Here is a 13125-nt window from a genome sequence, read left to right on the forward strand (position 1 = left end):
CACTATTTCGCAATCTTCTTTTGTACCGCGCCTCTAACACGAGCGTTTCACGCAGACTACGTCGGCGAGGATGACAACATGCAAGTTAGGATAATTGCAGGGGCGATCGTTGCTGTGGTCGTACTTCTCGTGATTATTATCATCATGACCGTACTGATCCTTAGAAGGTAATTTAATCATTTTCTATATTTGAAATATTACGTATCTCCAAATAATGCAAGCTATTAACGCGCGAAAAGCGGGTTGCTTCTTTCCAATCCGCCTCGCTCAATTCGGCTGATATCATGCGATTTCGTTGCAGCAGGGCCTCGGACGAGTGCAACAAGAAGCAGCCGAGCGACTGCGACACCCTGGAGTACAGAAACGGCGAAGGTACGTTTGCACTTTGCTCGAAATTTCTCTCTTTAAAGATTTATTATCGCTATTATCCGCCCCCCCGCCCTGTCACTTTCATAGTTGTTTCACTATGCCCTCGTGTCTTGTGACTAATTTTGGAATCACTGGCCGCCGCCCCCCCCCCGCCCCCCTTAGATCCAGCAAGTGTCGAAATACTATACCCCGTACTATACAAAACAGACCCACGATAATACGTTAAACACCCCCTCCCCCTCAATACCGTAGAGATTTTTTTGCGGATGAGAGTGAGAGAAAGAGAGTTAGCTGAAACAGTTAACACCATAGAGAAAATGAGCGAAGAGAAAGCAGTCGGGCTCTGAAATACGTCCGCGACAGGGACTTAAGAGAGAAACGATCGCTTTTTCCAACCAAAATTCACACCGATCTGGCCCATTGCCTGAGTGCGATTATTCTAACCAAATTCTTTCGATTCTTTCTTTTCATGTGCGATTCCCCTAATCTATCGAACCTGCCTCCATGAAAAAATCCATGAAAAAAATCCAATGAAACAATGTACACAATCGCCTGCTACTACAGGACTAGTTGTGACCTACAGTAAGTCTTCTCCAAAACACCTCAAGTTTTGTTTTTTAGGAAACTCAATTTTGTGTAGATTATTTTTGCAACCCCTGTACATGCATTACACTCTCAGTCTAACTCAGATACTTTACGCTTTTGCATATACACACATACACACGCATCAACAAACTCACGCACACAGGTGTGCGCGCGTGCGCACGTAACAAATTTGCACGACACCTAATTTTCTGTAGATTCACATTATGTGTGCTCGTGCGCATTGTGCTTGCGTATGTTTGTTGTATTGCGTTGTTCGCGGTTTTCACTTGCATGCGTACCTTTCAGTGTGTCGATGTTAATATCGTATGTGCTTTTTACATTTGAATTTGATACGTGAAGCAGATCGGAAAGAACATAAAAGATAAACAGAAAATACAGATACGCGCTTAAAGGAGTGCAAATCTTTTTAATCAGCGCGTTGATTTTCACTTGAATTCGATTACATATTTTCACAACGGCCTCATCCGTGATCAAGATATTTCAGTATCATTTTTTTTCTCGCATTACGTCACTAAAAAAAAAAAAGAATTTATCGTACCACCCGCCGCTTTCTTTTTGTTTTGCTGTTTGTCAATTAGTGTGTTGGTTGTTGTGTTGTTCACAGTGCACTGCAAAATGGACAGTTCACCGATTGTGACAACCCATACCAACAACAAGAGCAAGTCCTCGCGTAAGTCCTTTGTTTCCCAAAAATAATCTCCGGCCAAAATTTTCACGAAAGAAAGAAAAAAAAAGAGAAACGCCGTACGACACGTCCGTACGGTGTATTAAAGGCATAACCGAACGCACCGACACTCGTACACTCACTCCGAGTTCTTCACGTTTATTATAGTTTAGCTTTAGTTACGCTACGCTCCGTTCTGTTCTTTCTTCACTGTCCTAGATATGCGATATGGATGAAAAGTTCGGAAAAGAGCAATAAAAGCATGCCGCAGCCCTGTGTTTCGCACGCAATTGCATCGTGTTCTTGCATCTAGTTTTTTTTAATCTTATTTTTCATTTTTCTTTCAGGCGATCGTGCCTCGCGATCGCTTTTCTTCTTACCACGATATGCGCAAAACACTTGGATGTTTCGAGACGGCTCGAATAGAAATTAAATTGATTTGAATGAAGAAGATTGGAGAAATCGACAGGAGACGAAACCGTTTAAATCGTTCGAAGCATCCGAGATGAACGGTGTAAAAAAAAAAAAATTACCGAATTTTTCGAATATATCGCAATGATCTTGAAATAATTTGGCATGCAAAAATTTGCGCATTTTGGCATGTGGATTGGCGCGAATTTTTCCTAGCGTATACATAGACACCGCCGTTCGACATTAAACAGACCAGATTCTAAGCTAGATATAAACACATACAAGTAAAAAATAATTCTTTCATTAAAGTGGGACTGAAAAAAAAAGAAGAGACATATTTTAGAATCCACCTGCGTTTGGCTTTCTTGGTTGTGTCTTGTTTTTTGGAAATTTTAAACTCGCTGACGAGAGAGAATGTGTTTCTTTTTTGCGGGATTTGACACGGTTGGCCGAGCGATAGAGCGAATGTTTGGGACGCGCGGTCTAGAGTTCTGTCAAAATTTCGCACCACCGGCCCTCGTGTTAATATAATGAACTCTGTTTTCGTGACGTTGCAGTGACCACGCCGCTGTTCACACCTGCAGTGGGGGTCGCCGCGGCGGGCGCAGGCGGCGCAGGCGGTGCAGGTGCAAGGAGTTACGTAGATCCTCACACCTACGAGGACCCGAATCAGGCGGTACGCGAATTCGCCCGAGAGATTGACGCCGGATATATCACGATAGAAGCCATCATAGGTACGATTCTATACGTTATCGTATTGTTATCACGATATCGAGCGGTTATCAAAAATAAGATAGTTTTAGTAGCTTGATTGTACACTTGACAATACAATTCTTTTCACGGCTGTAGGTGGCGGAGAGTTCGGCGACGTCTGCCGAGGAAAACTGAAATTGCCTCCCGACGGACGGACGGAAATAGACGTGGCCATAAAGACCCTGAAGCCGGGCTCCGCGGACAAGGCCCGTAACGACTTCCTGACGGAGGCGTCGATAATGGGCCAGTTCGAGCACCCCAACGTGATATTCCTGCAAGGCGTGGTGACGAAGAGCAATCCGGTGATGATCATCACCGAGTTCATGGAGAATGGCAGCCTGGACACTTTCTTGCGCGCGAACGACGGCAAGTTCCAAGTGCTCCAGCTGGTGGGCATGCTGCGCGGCATCGCCAGCGGCATGCAGTACCTCGCGGAAATGAACTACGTGCACCGCGATCTCGCCGCGAGAAACGTGTTAGTCAACGCCGCTCTGGTTTGCAAGATCGCCGATTTTGGGCTCAGTAGAGAGATCGAGAGTGCCACGGAGGGGGCTTACACGACCAGGGTGAGCGATAAATTCAAGTTGCCATAGATTCAAAATTAATGGAAGCTAATGGCGTATACGAAGCCCGTACATATTTTACAATTTCTCGCTTAATTAATCTATCGTGTTGTATGCAGGGCGGTAAAATCCCGGTACGGTGGACGGCACCGGAGGCGATAGCGTTCCGTAAATTCACAAGCGCCTCCGACGTTTGGAGCATGGGTATCGTGTGTTGGGAGGTGATGTCGTACGGCGAGAGGCCGTACTGGAACTGGTCGAATCAAGATGTGATAAAATCGATCGAGAAGGGCTACAGGCTTCCAGCGCCGATGGACTGTCCGGAGGCTATCTACCAGCTGATGCTCGATTGCTGGCAGAAAGAGCGCACCCATCGGCCGACCTTCGCCAATCTCACGCAGACTTTGGACAAGCTCATTCGAAGTCCGGACACGCTGAGAAAAATCGCTCAGAACAGGTAAAAGCGCCCACGTTCACTTGTCATTGTAATCGCCAAACGGCCGATACGTCATAGGAATGCGAAATCAAGTTTTTAAGGATATGTTAGTCGCAAAACGATATTAGGAAATTCATTTCATGAATCAAATGTCTAGCATTATCATCATTATCATGTAATTATCATCGTCCAATGGTGAAACAAAAGAGATACAACGGAATGCGTAAGATATAATCGGCACACAACGAGTGAAAATTGCTTTAAGTGCTTCGTGCGCACGTTCGCAAACAGTTATCATTGTTTCATTGACATTATCTCAATGTTCTTTTCCTTTTCATTTATCTCCCGTTGAGTCGCTCGTTCTCATCAATATCTTACAATTAATAAGAATCACGCCGCATGCTACGTGACTTATATTATCGTGTCCATAAATTAATTTCTCTCGACAGCTAATAATTATTTTTATTCATTCGCCGAAACGCTCACGCGTGGATCACGCTACATCCGTTTCACGCCACTTAGAATGGGATTTGGCATTGTGGCTCATTGATGTATGACGTCCCGCACAAGCCTACAATCGTATACACGTATATATATACATATATGATGTGCCCGTGCATATGTATGTACTTCAGAAGGAAGGCCAATGTCTCTGCATACTCGTACTCGCGCCGTCGTGACACGTCGACCTGATTGGCATTACTGGAAGCAGGCTACACGTACTGGACTGTCTTATACGCACTTGCTTTTTATGTTCGTGCTTTTTCTAATTTTTTTTAAGTATTTTTCAACAGTCTCTCGACATATCCCCTACGTAACAGTCGTCAAAATTTTCTACTTCGTCTATGCCACTTTGACGTTCATTTTCCGACACGCGCGAAAAAGGAAGAGAGCAAAATAATCAATTCGCTAAATAAAAAGATAAAACTCGAAAATTCGAGTTTTTCTCTGTCTCTCTTCCTTCTCGCAATAACATACACTTTTCGCACGACGTCTCGTCGCTATCTTGATATGCGAAGAGTCACATTTCTATACCTCGCAAACCGGATACCGCTTTATGTTTCAAAATACACTTGGCCGAGCGAGGTTTCCAGAGTTAGCTGGCGGGAAAATTAATTTATGGACGAAAGTCTACGTCATTAGTTGCGTAGAATACTTTTATCGCGTTACGGGGACTTAGTCGAGAACATGCATTATGCGACGATTTCATCAGAGCTTCCAATTGCTTTCGCCGCTTATCGTTTCTATATTCCTTGAGTCTGTGGTTCGCATTTCAGTTATTCTTTACAAGATGCAGCTATATTGAATAGGAGGCTAATTTTGTGTTGCTTTTCTCTTTGACGGATTTCGACAAAATTAAGTTTTGCTGCGACCGAGTTGAGTAGAGTAATTTATAAAATATCTACGAAAAATTCGTTTATTATAGCAAGTTGTCTAATTGTAATTTTGCGTTTCTTACGAAAGTCAAAACTTGTAACCGCAATGAAATTAGTCAAGCCTCCTCCCTCATATTCTCCGAGTATCCCATTGGCATGGACGAGACATGACGTTTTTTTTTTTTTTTTTTTTTTTATTACATTTTTCACTCGCGGAACGGGGGTTCGCGTTTTGTCTCTATGCCAATGGGGGCGTAATATTTGCATTTGGAAATCTCGTTGGTTTCTCTCCTATTCCTCTCCGTTCCGCCTCTTTTTTCCCCCCTGGGCTAATTCTTTGTGCTTTTGGTTTTGTGGTGTCCTTTGGTACCTGACTACGAACTACCGCAACTGCAACGCAACTGCGACAACTATCGTCCACGACAACAACAACAACAACAACCTACAGCGTGAGGCCGCCTGCACACAATCCGTACTATGTCACAAGCCATACGGCTGCCGCCCAGGCTGCGGCGGCGGCGGCAGCGGCAGCGGCGGCTGCGATGCCACCAGGCCCGGCCGCGAGCACGGCGAGCCCGTTCGTAGACGTAGTCGGCCATCAGGCCCATCAACAAGCCCAGTCAGCGATTGCCGTTCCAGTAATGCCACCAGGAGCCGGCCGTAGCTTACACTATCACACACACGCAGCGACACACGCACTGCCACACCAACAAGCATCGCTCACCTATCCCAACTGGGTCCCATTCTCCCATTTCGGCTGAGAATGGTTACGTTTGAATTGAGCAAGAGCACCATTATCATTATTATCATCATATCCGCCCGTCTTTCTAGCCATCAGAATTATAACGCCTGGCATTTCAACCGGACGTAATCTCAAAAGACTGCATTCTATATCGTTACGATTCGCATTTTCTTTTACGAACGCGTTAGTCGTAGAGAAATTATAGACGCTCTTTCAGCGAAATAGTAAAAAATAGTTTTAATCCAAGTCGTGTCGGACGGAATAGTAGATGTGACGAATATATAGAAAGTACGATACAACCAACAATATATTATCGGCGTGCTATAGACTGTATGTACAAGAGTAGTACCGTCGTAAAACAATCTCTTCTCCCGTCTTTTTACTACGAATTATCGGCAAATGCGAGGATGTAGCTATAGATATATATGTTAGACGATACAGAGAATTTCTCTTACGTTGAACTTAAGCAATAAACTTTACCGTACCGAGTTATATTATCGATTAAAATTGAAACGAGATATATAAATTGAGAGTTTAAGAGTGTTTCCAAATTTTATAAAGGATAAATTCAACCATCGAATAGCCATAGGTTTAAATGTGAACTTTAGAGAATAAAAGGTGATTAAACGTGGTGTGCATAAAAGCAGCTAGAGTCTTTCAGGTGTTCTCACAATTCTATATTAGTCATAGCTTTCATTGATATACGTATAAAGAAAAAAGAAGAAAAAAGATATATATGTACACACATACCCACACGCATACACACGTACGCAAATCACGCAGATACATTTACAGAGGGTGTCCCGGAAATAATGCCACTTTTTTCGGCTGCATTCTTTGGTCAATTTAGACTCGATAAGTCAAACATTTCGATAGGAAAAATATCGCCTGCAAATTGCTCAAAAGAACAGCCATAGTCTCTCATATGACACCCCGTACGTTATTTATATTAAATTGATATAAGTATTTATCGTGTAATTTATTAAAGCCATCGATTTTATCTTAGCGAAAGCTGCAAAGATTTATTAGCATATGTACAGCACGCGTGCAACCGGTTGACCATTTTAGAATAGTATTTTTATACGTAATATATATTAAATGAAAGAACAATATAATTAACGATTAACGATGTTAGGCCACATTTCCGCATCGATGGATCCATCAAGATATCATAATCATAACATTAAATTCTAAAGTATTACGACAGAATACGATAAAGTAATGACACACCATTCTAAGAAAATACGATTAATTTACGTAACTTATTGATTGCAAAATTTGCTACTTGAGCTATTTCTCTTTTTGTGCAAATAATTACATTAAAAACTTGTCGCAGCATTTGGAGGCCGGAGGTGAGGCGCTTATCCGATGACAGGAATAAAAACGAATTGCCGAAATTCTTTCGTAGTCGTGTTTAAATGTTGATCGCGCAGAATTCCTTTTTTTTTTTTCTTCACTTTTAAGATCGAGCGTAAACTGCATTTGTACAAAACTTAACATTATTCAAAGCTGTTTATGAAAGATAACGTGAAAGGTACTCGCGTATCGACGTGCGCGCGATCGATAGGAAAGAGATAAAATTCCAGAATCAAAGCCAGATAAGTTGAAACTAGCCTGCGGGTAGAAACACACACCTAGTATGACCTCCAACGCACTAACAAATGCTAACAATTGTCAGAATCAGGGAAAGGGGTGGTCCACCCTCACCCCCACCCGCCTCGTCGGAATCTTCCAACGTGCATTTGAGAAACAGGTAAAGGAAAAAAGAAAAAGAGAATCAAAAATGGCATTCCCACACACCAAATCCTCTTTTGCGGATGAGAGAGAAAAAGAAAGAAAAAAAAAAAAGAAAGAAGCGCAGAAGAACAAAGCGCAATCGTTTCTGTTTCGTCCAGTGCCCTAGATAATACAGAGTTCGCCCTTTAACATTTCGACAATTCGATTTTGCTGTGACTGTGCTTTCACGTTCTCTCTACTTCTTTGACGCGATAATGAGATATCGCGGCCACACGTAGACAGCCGTCTCTCCCTGCTTGGTAAACCTCTTAGTTTGTGTTGCACTGCTTGCCTTCATACGCACCGTAATCCATTCACGTGTACATATACCCAAACTGTAAACTATATATCACTAACACGTTACATATGATACATCCACTCTCGTCAACAGTGCTATTGTTAGCGATTAGCGTTATTATACCATTCTCATAATTGTCATCACATCGTCATTATATCGTCATTAGTATTTGTATTATTTTTATTGCCATATTTCTATTATTATTATTATTATTATTACAAAATTATTATTAATTTAATTTTTATTTTTAGCTCTAATTATCGAAAGAGAGATTGTACGTTTGCATCGGTATTGTTTCATAGCACTTGTACATAACATATTGTACAAAAAAATGCGCCAAACATACGAATTAATCGTACGTTAATTGACTATGCTTATTTTCTAAAATATATAATTTGTAATTTATAATTTATACCAAGCCGATTAATATTACACATATATAAAAAATAGGATTTAGGAGCCAACTGTACATATTTAAGTATCCATTTTTTATATAAGTTAAGAACTGTTTTATACATTTTACTCTCAGAAACTTATCAAATAAATTATATCAACCGAATAATTATTTTATATTTTTTTCGCAGATATTCTAGAATTTAGACTCATGAATTTTGATTGATTTACTCTTTTCATCTCAATCGATATGAAAATAATAATTTAGGAGTCTGCAATTTGTACATATCATATCGAAACATATTTGTATATAAGTCGTTCCTTCATGTACATAAAATTTACGTTTTACCAATAATATATGCAGTATAATCTATCTAGAAGTAAAGCGTAATTTCATCAATTTAGGAATATTGATAATGGAACGATATATCCCACATAGGATCACAAAGTATCATTACTTTGTAACCCGATATCCCATGAAATAACGAAGACATTAATAACTGCAATAACGACGAAATGTCGAACGATCTAGAATCGAACAATAATAATCTTCTTTATTTCATTCTTAGCTTCTCTGCCATTAACTTGTGACGTAGTAGCAAACGAGCAAAGCATCCAAAATATACATTTGGACTATGCGAATGTGAATGTGAATTTGGATAGCAAGAGAACGCAAATTTAAGGAATCCCGAAATCTCGTGTACCCTTCTTCGTGTATTCTTCCCCGCTATGAACGTTATTCATTCGTACGAAGAAACATTTCTTAACTTGTTGTTTTTAACACAGGGGCACAAATCCACTGGCGCCAGACGCGGTGGACCTAACGCAATTGAATTCCGTCAGTGAATGGCTGGCCTCCATCAAGATGTCACGATACGCGGAGAGCTTCGAGCGGGCGGGCGTGACGACGCTGGAGGCGGCGGCGCGCGTCACCGTCCAGGAGCTCACGGCCCTCGGCATAACGCTCGTGGGACATCAGAAGAAGATCATGAACAGCGTGACGGCGTTACGGGCGCAGATGTCCGCCACCTCGCAGGGTTTCCTCGTGTAACCGCGACCTCAAATCCCGCGAACGGATCGTACGTAGAAAATCGGCGGTTGATCGGCACGGAACATCGCTACCCCCTATGGATCTCACGAATTCCCGCTTACTCGAGGCGCCCCGACGCGTCGCCTCCGCAAGGGGAGGGAGACAACGACCTCTTCCCCCCCTTATGTATCATCTAGGACTCGTGATTACCTAGTCAGAGCGACGATGTCCTCGAGCGAGTATCTCTTTTCGCGCGCGCGAACAGTTCCGATGAACTGGTGGTAGTACTCGAGCAAAGCTTTCACCGATACCTCCGAAGCGATATGCGAACGCTGTATCTCACTTTAACCGAGAGATTCAAAAGTATTCGTGCTGCAGACATTCCACGTTAGCGAGAGGATTTAGTCGAATGGAAATCCACTCTTCGCATTTACGACTCTCCCCTCGTAGAAACGAGAGGGAATACCACGAGGACCACTCATTCGCCATCTCGCATGTAAAGTGCAACGACTTTTACTGAACTCGTAGGACGAATTACATCTGTTGCGAAAACTTCCGCGATCTATAAGTGTCAAAGAAAATTGCCGTGACGCCTTACGGATCATTTCACGAGGCTTGTTTCAGGACGTCCTGAAAGATCACTATGGAAAGGGGTCTTAACGGGATCAATATAACATACTCTCCTACACGAACAACGAGCGCCAATACTCTTTCGTTTTCTAGGCCGTTTCCGTGACCGATCTATCCAGGTCAGACTGACAACGGAAATAAACGAGCCATCCTTGTAATCATCACTGCCGCGAAATCTTTCGTCACTAATAAATGCTCTCCTTTTAATTTAAAGTTGTATAACAACTGTTGAATTGTATACACTGTATATTTTTTTCTTCGGAGGCTTTTATTGAGATTTACAACCGAATTTTTTTTTTTACTATTCTATTACACGCGCTTGTTAGGTTTTGTAATATTTTGTACTGAACGACAGCTCATTTTAGTACGTACGTATTCTGCGATATAAACACTGAACGGCGAACATATCGGCCTAAATGTCGTTCGAATATGTCTGTTCCTGGCCTCTTTTCTTAAGTATATGTAAAGTTACGTGTCTGTCTGTAACGATCGATATAAGCAATACGCATCTGACAAGGAAAAAAATAACAATTAGAAAAATAGAGGACATCACGAGGGAGTACTGTACCAAAAATCGGATTGTAATAATTTCCGAGATTCCGAGATCGGAAGCGTGACACAGCAGTGTAGGTTCATTATTTCGTGTAGCAAATGTAGCAAGTGCATATTACGCGTATGTCGGCAATTGTACACGGATCGAGAGCAAGGGCGAGCGTTTAGCGAGATTCGTCATTATTAACTCTTTACGCTAAATTACGATTCATGCCTTCGCGTTACCTATATGAGGACGTCGTACACGCGGCCTATATACATATAGGTGTACCCTTTCGATTATAAACGATAAATGATGAAACGAATGAAGCGGACATGTGCCAACGCGAGTGTGCAGGAGTTATTTTAGCGCGAGGCTGCGTGGACACGGGACAAACGAGCGGGAAACGAGAGGACGCGTGAATGTGAGTGAGAATGAAATTGCGAATCGGTGAGTGACGAGAATCTGCCGCGACCCATTTTTCGCGCTATATTCATATGTACACGAGCGTGCGATCACGAAATCATTCTATATATACATACATATATATATATATAAAGATAGATAATGTGTTATAAATACGACATTGTGAAAAGGGAGTAAACGAGCGGGAGTAAAACTCTCTATCGATAGGAAAAAGCACAAGGGACATTCGTTCGCGCCCGGAGAACAAAGGAACGCGACGCGACGCGAGGGAAAACGCGGTTTCGAGTACGTCCCTCATTAGCAAGCAATGCGTTAACATATCAACATTATCGCGAAATGCAATGCGAGCGCGAGAAGGGACGTCCTCGCGTGCGTCGTTACTCGAGATCGAGTCTCGATTCTGTTCTCGGATAGCATAGCGAGTGACAAAAGAGAAAAGGCTAGCCGGAAAAAGAGAACAACGCAAAGAGAAACGAACGTGAAGTCGGAGGGTGTAAGATACGCGGACAAAAAAATACTCACGTATACGCGAGCGACGATGCGTGCGATTAATACGAGGCACGCGTCGTCCACGGGGTAACTCTTTTTTTTTTCTATTTTATTTTCACAGTCCGACCGAGGGAATTTCCTCGCGAAGCAACGTCCATTCCAATATACATGTAATCTGTAATAGAAAACCATTTCCTTTCCTTAGAAAGAGAGATAGAACGGACGAGAGGCTTGCTTCGCCGTGTTTCGCCACATCCGCATTCGCTAAATAATTTGCTAAATAAAGACTGCATCCCGGGCCGCGATACGTTACACCCGGGATACACCCACGTTACCGGCGACTTGTCTTAAAAGAGACCAACGGAGCGGCAGACATATGCGTACGAAAATATTGCGCGTGAGATTAAAAACGGCTTCCACGTGAGTCCAGCGAGTCACGAAGAAATTCTTTTATTTTCTAATTTAACGGTTTAACGCTAGAGTAATATAGTCGACGATGTGTATATCGAGGCGACGATGGATCGCGACACGGACAAAGGTGGAAAGGCGTGCTTTCGGAGGTGAGATTTCTTGCGCTCGATAAGATACAAGACAACGACGAAAGCGAACGTCTTTCGCAAACCCCCAGCCAATTCTCGCTCTCGATTTAATCAAAGAAAGAGGCGAAAGTCGCGCCTGCAAAGCGATTAAAATCAATCAGTCCCGCTTCTGTCTCGGCGCGATCCAACGGTGGCTCCCCTCGTGAAACGAAATGTTGCTCGAAGTCATACTCCGAGCGGGGAATGTCGGGATACGCTCCGGTGTCTTTCGACCCGCCGTACTTCCTTCCAGCGTACGTATCGACAAAAAATAACGGAAGGGAAAAGCGACAAGCGTCGCGGAAGGTCGCGCGGCGAGGGCAAAATCTCCCTTAGGAAAAACAAAGAGAGGAAAAGAGAGAGAGAGAAGGCTACTGAAAAACGGCGACGATTAAGAAGCAATAAGTGAATACACGCAAATGCAGATTTTTATATAGAGAATGTTAACAAATTTCAGAAAATATTAATTATCGATAGCGCTATCTTCCTAAATGTTCGTATTAAAGATTAAACGGGGAAAAGGTACGATAAGGGCGAGATCTCGCGCGGGACCTCGGCCGAAAGGGAGGCGGAAGAGAAGGAGAATTGCGCGCGCGAGGCGAATTCGCGCCGCGATCTCGATTGTAATTCGGTGATAATTCGGCCGGGATCCCGCGGACGGAGGAAAAAAAAAAGGTCTTAAGAACTTTTTCAAACTGTAACTGTCTGTGTTTTAGCGACGAGTCTGCGAGTGCGACCTGAAGTTTTACGGATGCCGTTGATTTCGAATATTTAGATTTCATAGAGCTGTATCAATGTCACACAGAAACACACACACGGCCACTGTGTTAAGTACAGGGGGAAAGAGAAATACGCGAAACTGAGAATGTATTAGTTGAAAGCTTAGGTACATCGTATAAGACTTCTCCGATTTTTCTTTCGTTTCCCCGACTCCTCCGCGGAAATCTTAAATCCGATTCTAAAATTTTTCTTTTATTTTAAAAAAGAACACCTTACGCGTTGCACTTAAAGTGTTTATACTTTACGTTATACAGTTGTTTTCCTGATAAAAAT

At 42.6% G+C, this 13125-nt stretch overlaps 1 protein-coding gene across 1 annotated transcript in view; it reads left to right on the plus strand.

Annotated features, from left to right (window-relative positions):
- Window positions 1–12344, plus strand: part of LOC105458416 (ephrin type-B receptor 1-B) — a 36669-nt gene extending 24325 nt beyond the window's left edge. The window contains exons 7-12 of the mRNA XM_011703709.1: window positions 56–167; window positions 305–372; window positions 2608–2784; window positions 2900–3369; window positions 3486–3823; window positions 9174–12344. Of these exons, the coding sequence (XP_011702011.1) occupies window positions 56–167; window positions 305–372; window positions 2608–2784; window positions 2900–3369; window positions 3486–3823; window positions 9174–9438 (1430 nt within the window). The 3' untranslated portion in view covers window positions 9439–12344. The remainder of the gene's footprint in view (window positions 1–55; window positions 168–304; window positions 373–2607; window positions 2785–2899; window positions 3370–3485; window positions 3824–9173) is intronic.
- The last annotated feature ends 781 nt before the right edge of the window (window positions 12345–13125 follow it).

Source organism: Wasmannia auropunctata, unplaced genomic scaffold, assembly GCF_000956235.1.
Source record: "Wasmannia auropunctata unplaced genomic scaffold, wasmannia.A_1.0 LD334538.1, whole genome shotgun sequence".
NCBI lineage: Eukaryota > Metazoa > Arthropoda > Insecta > Hymenoptera > Formicidae > Wasmannia > Wasmannia auropunctata.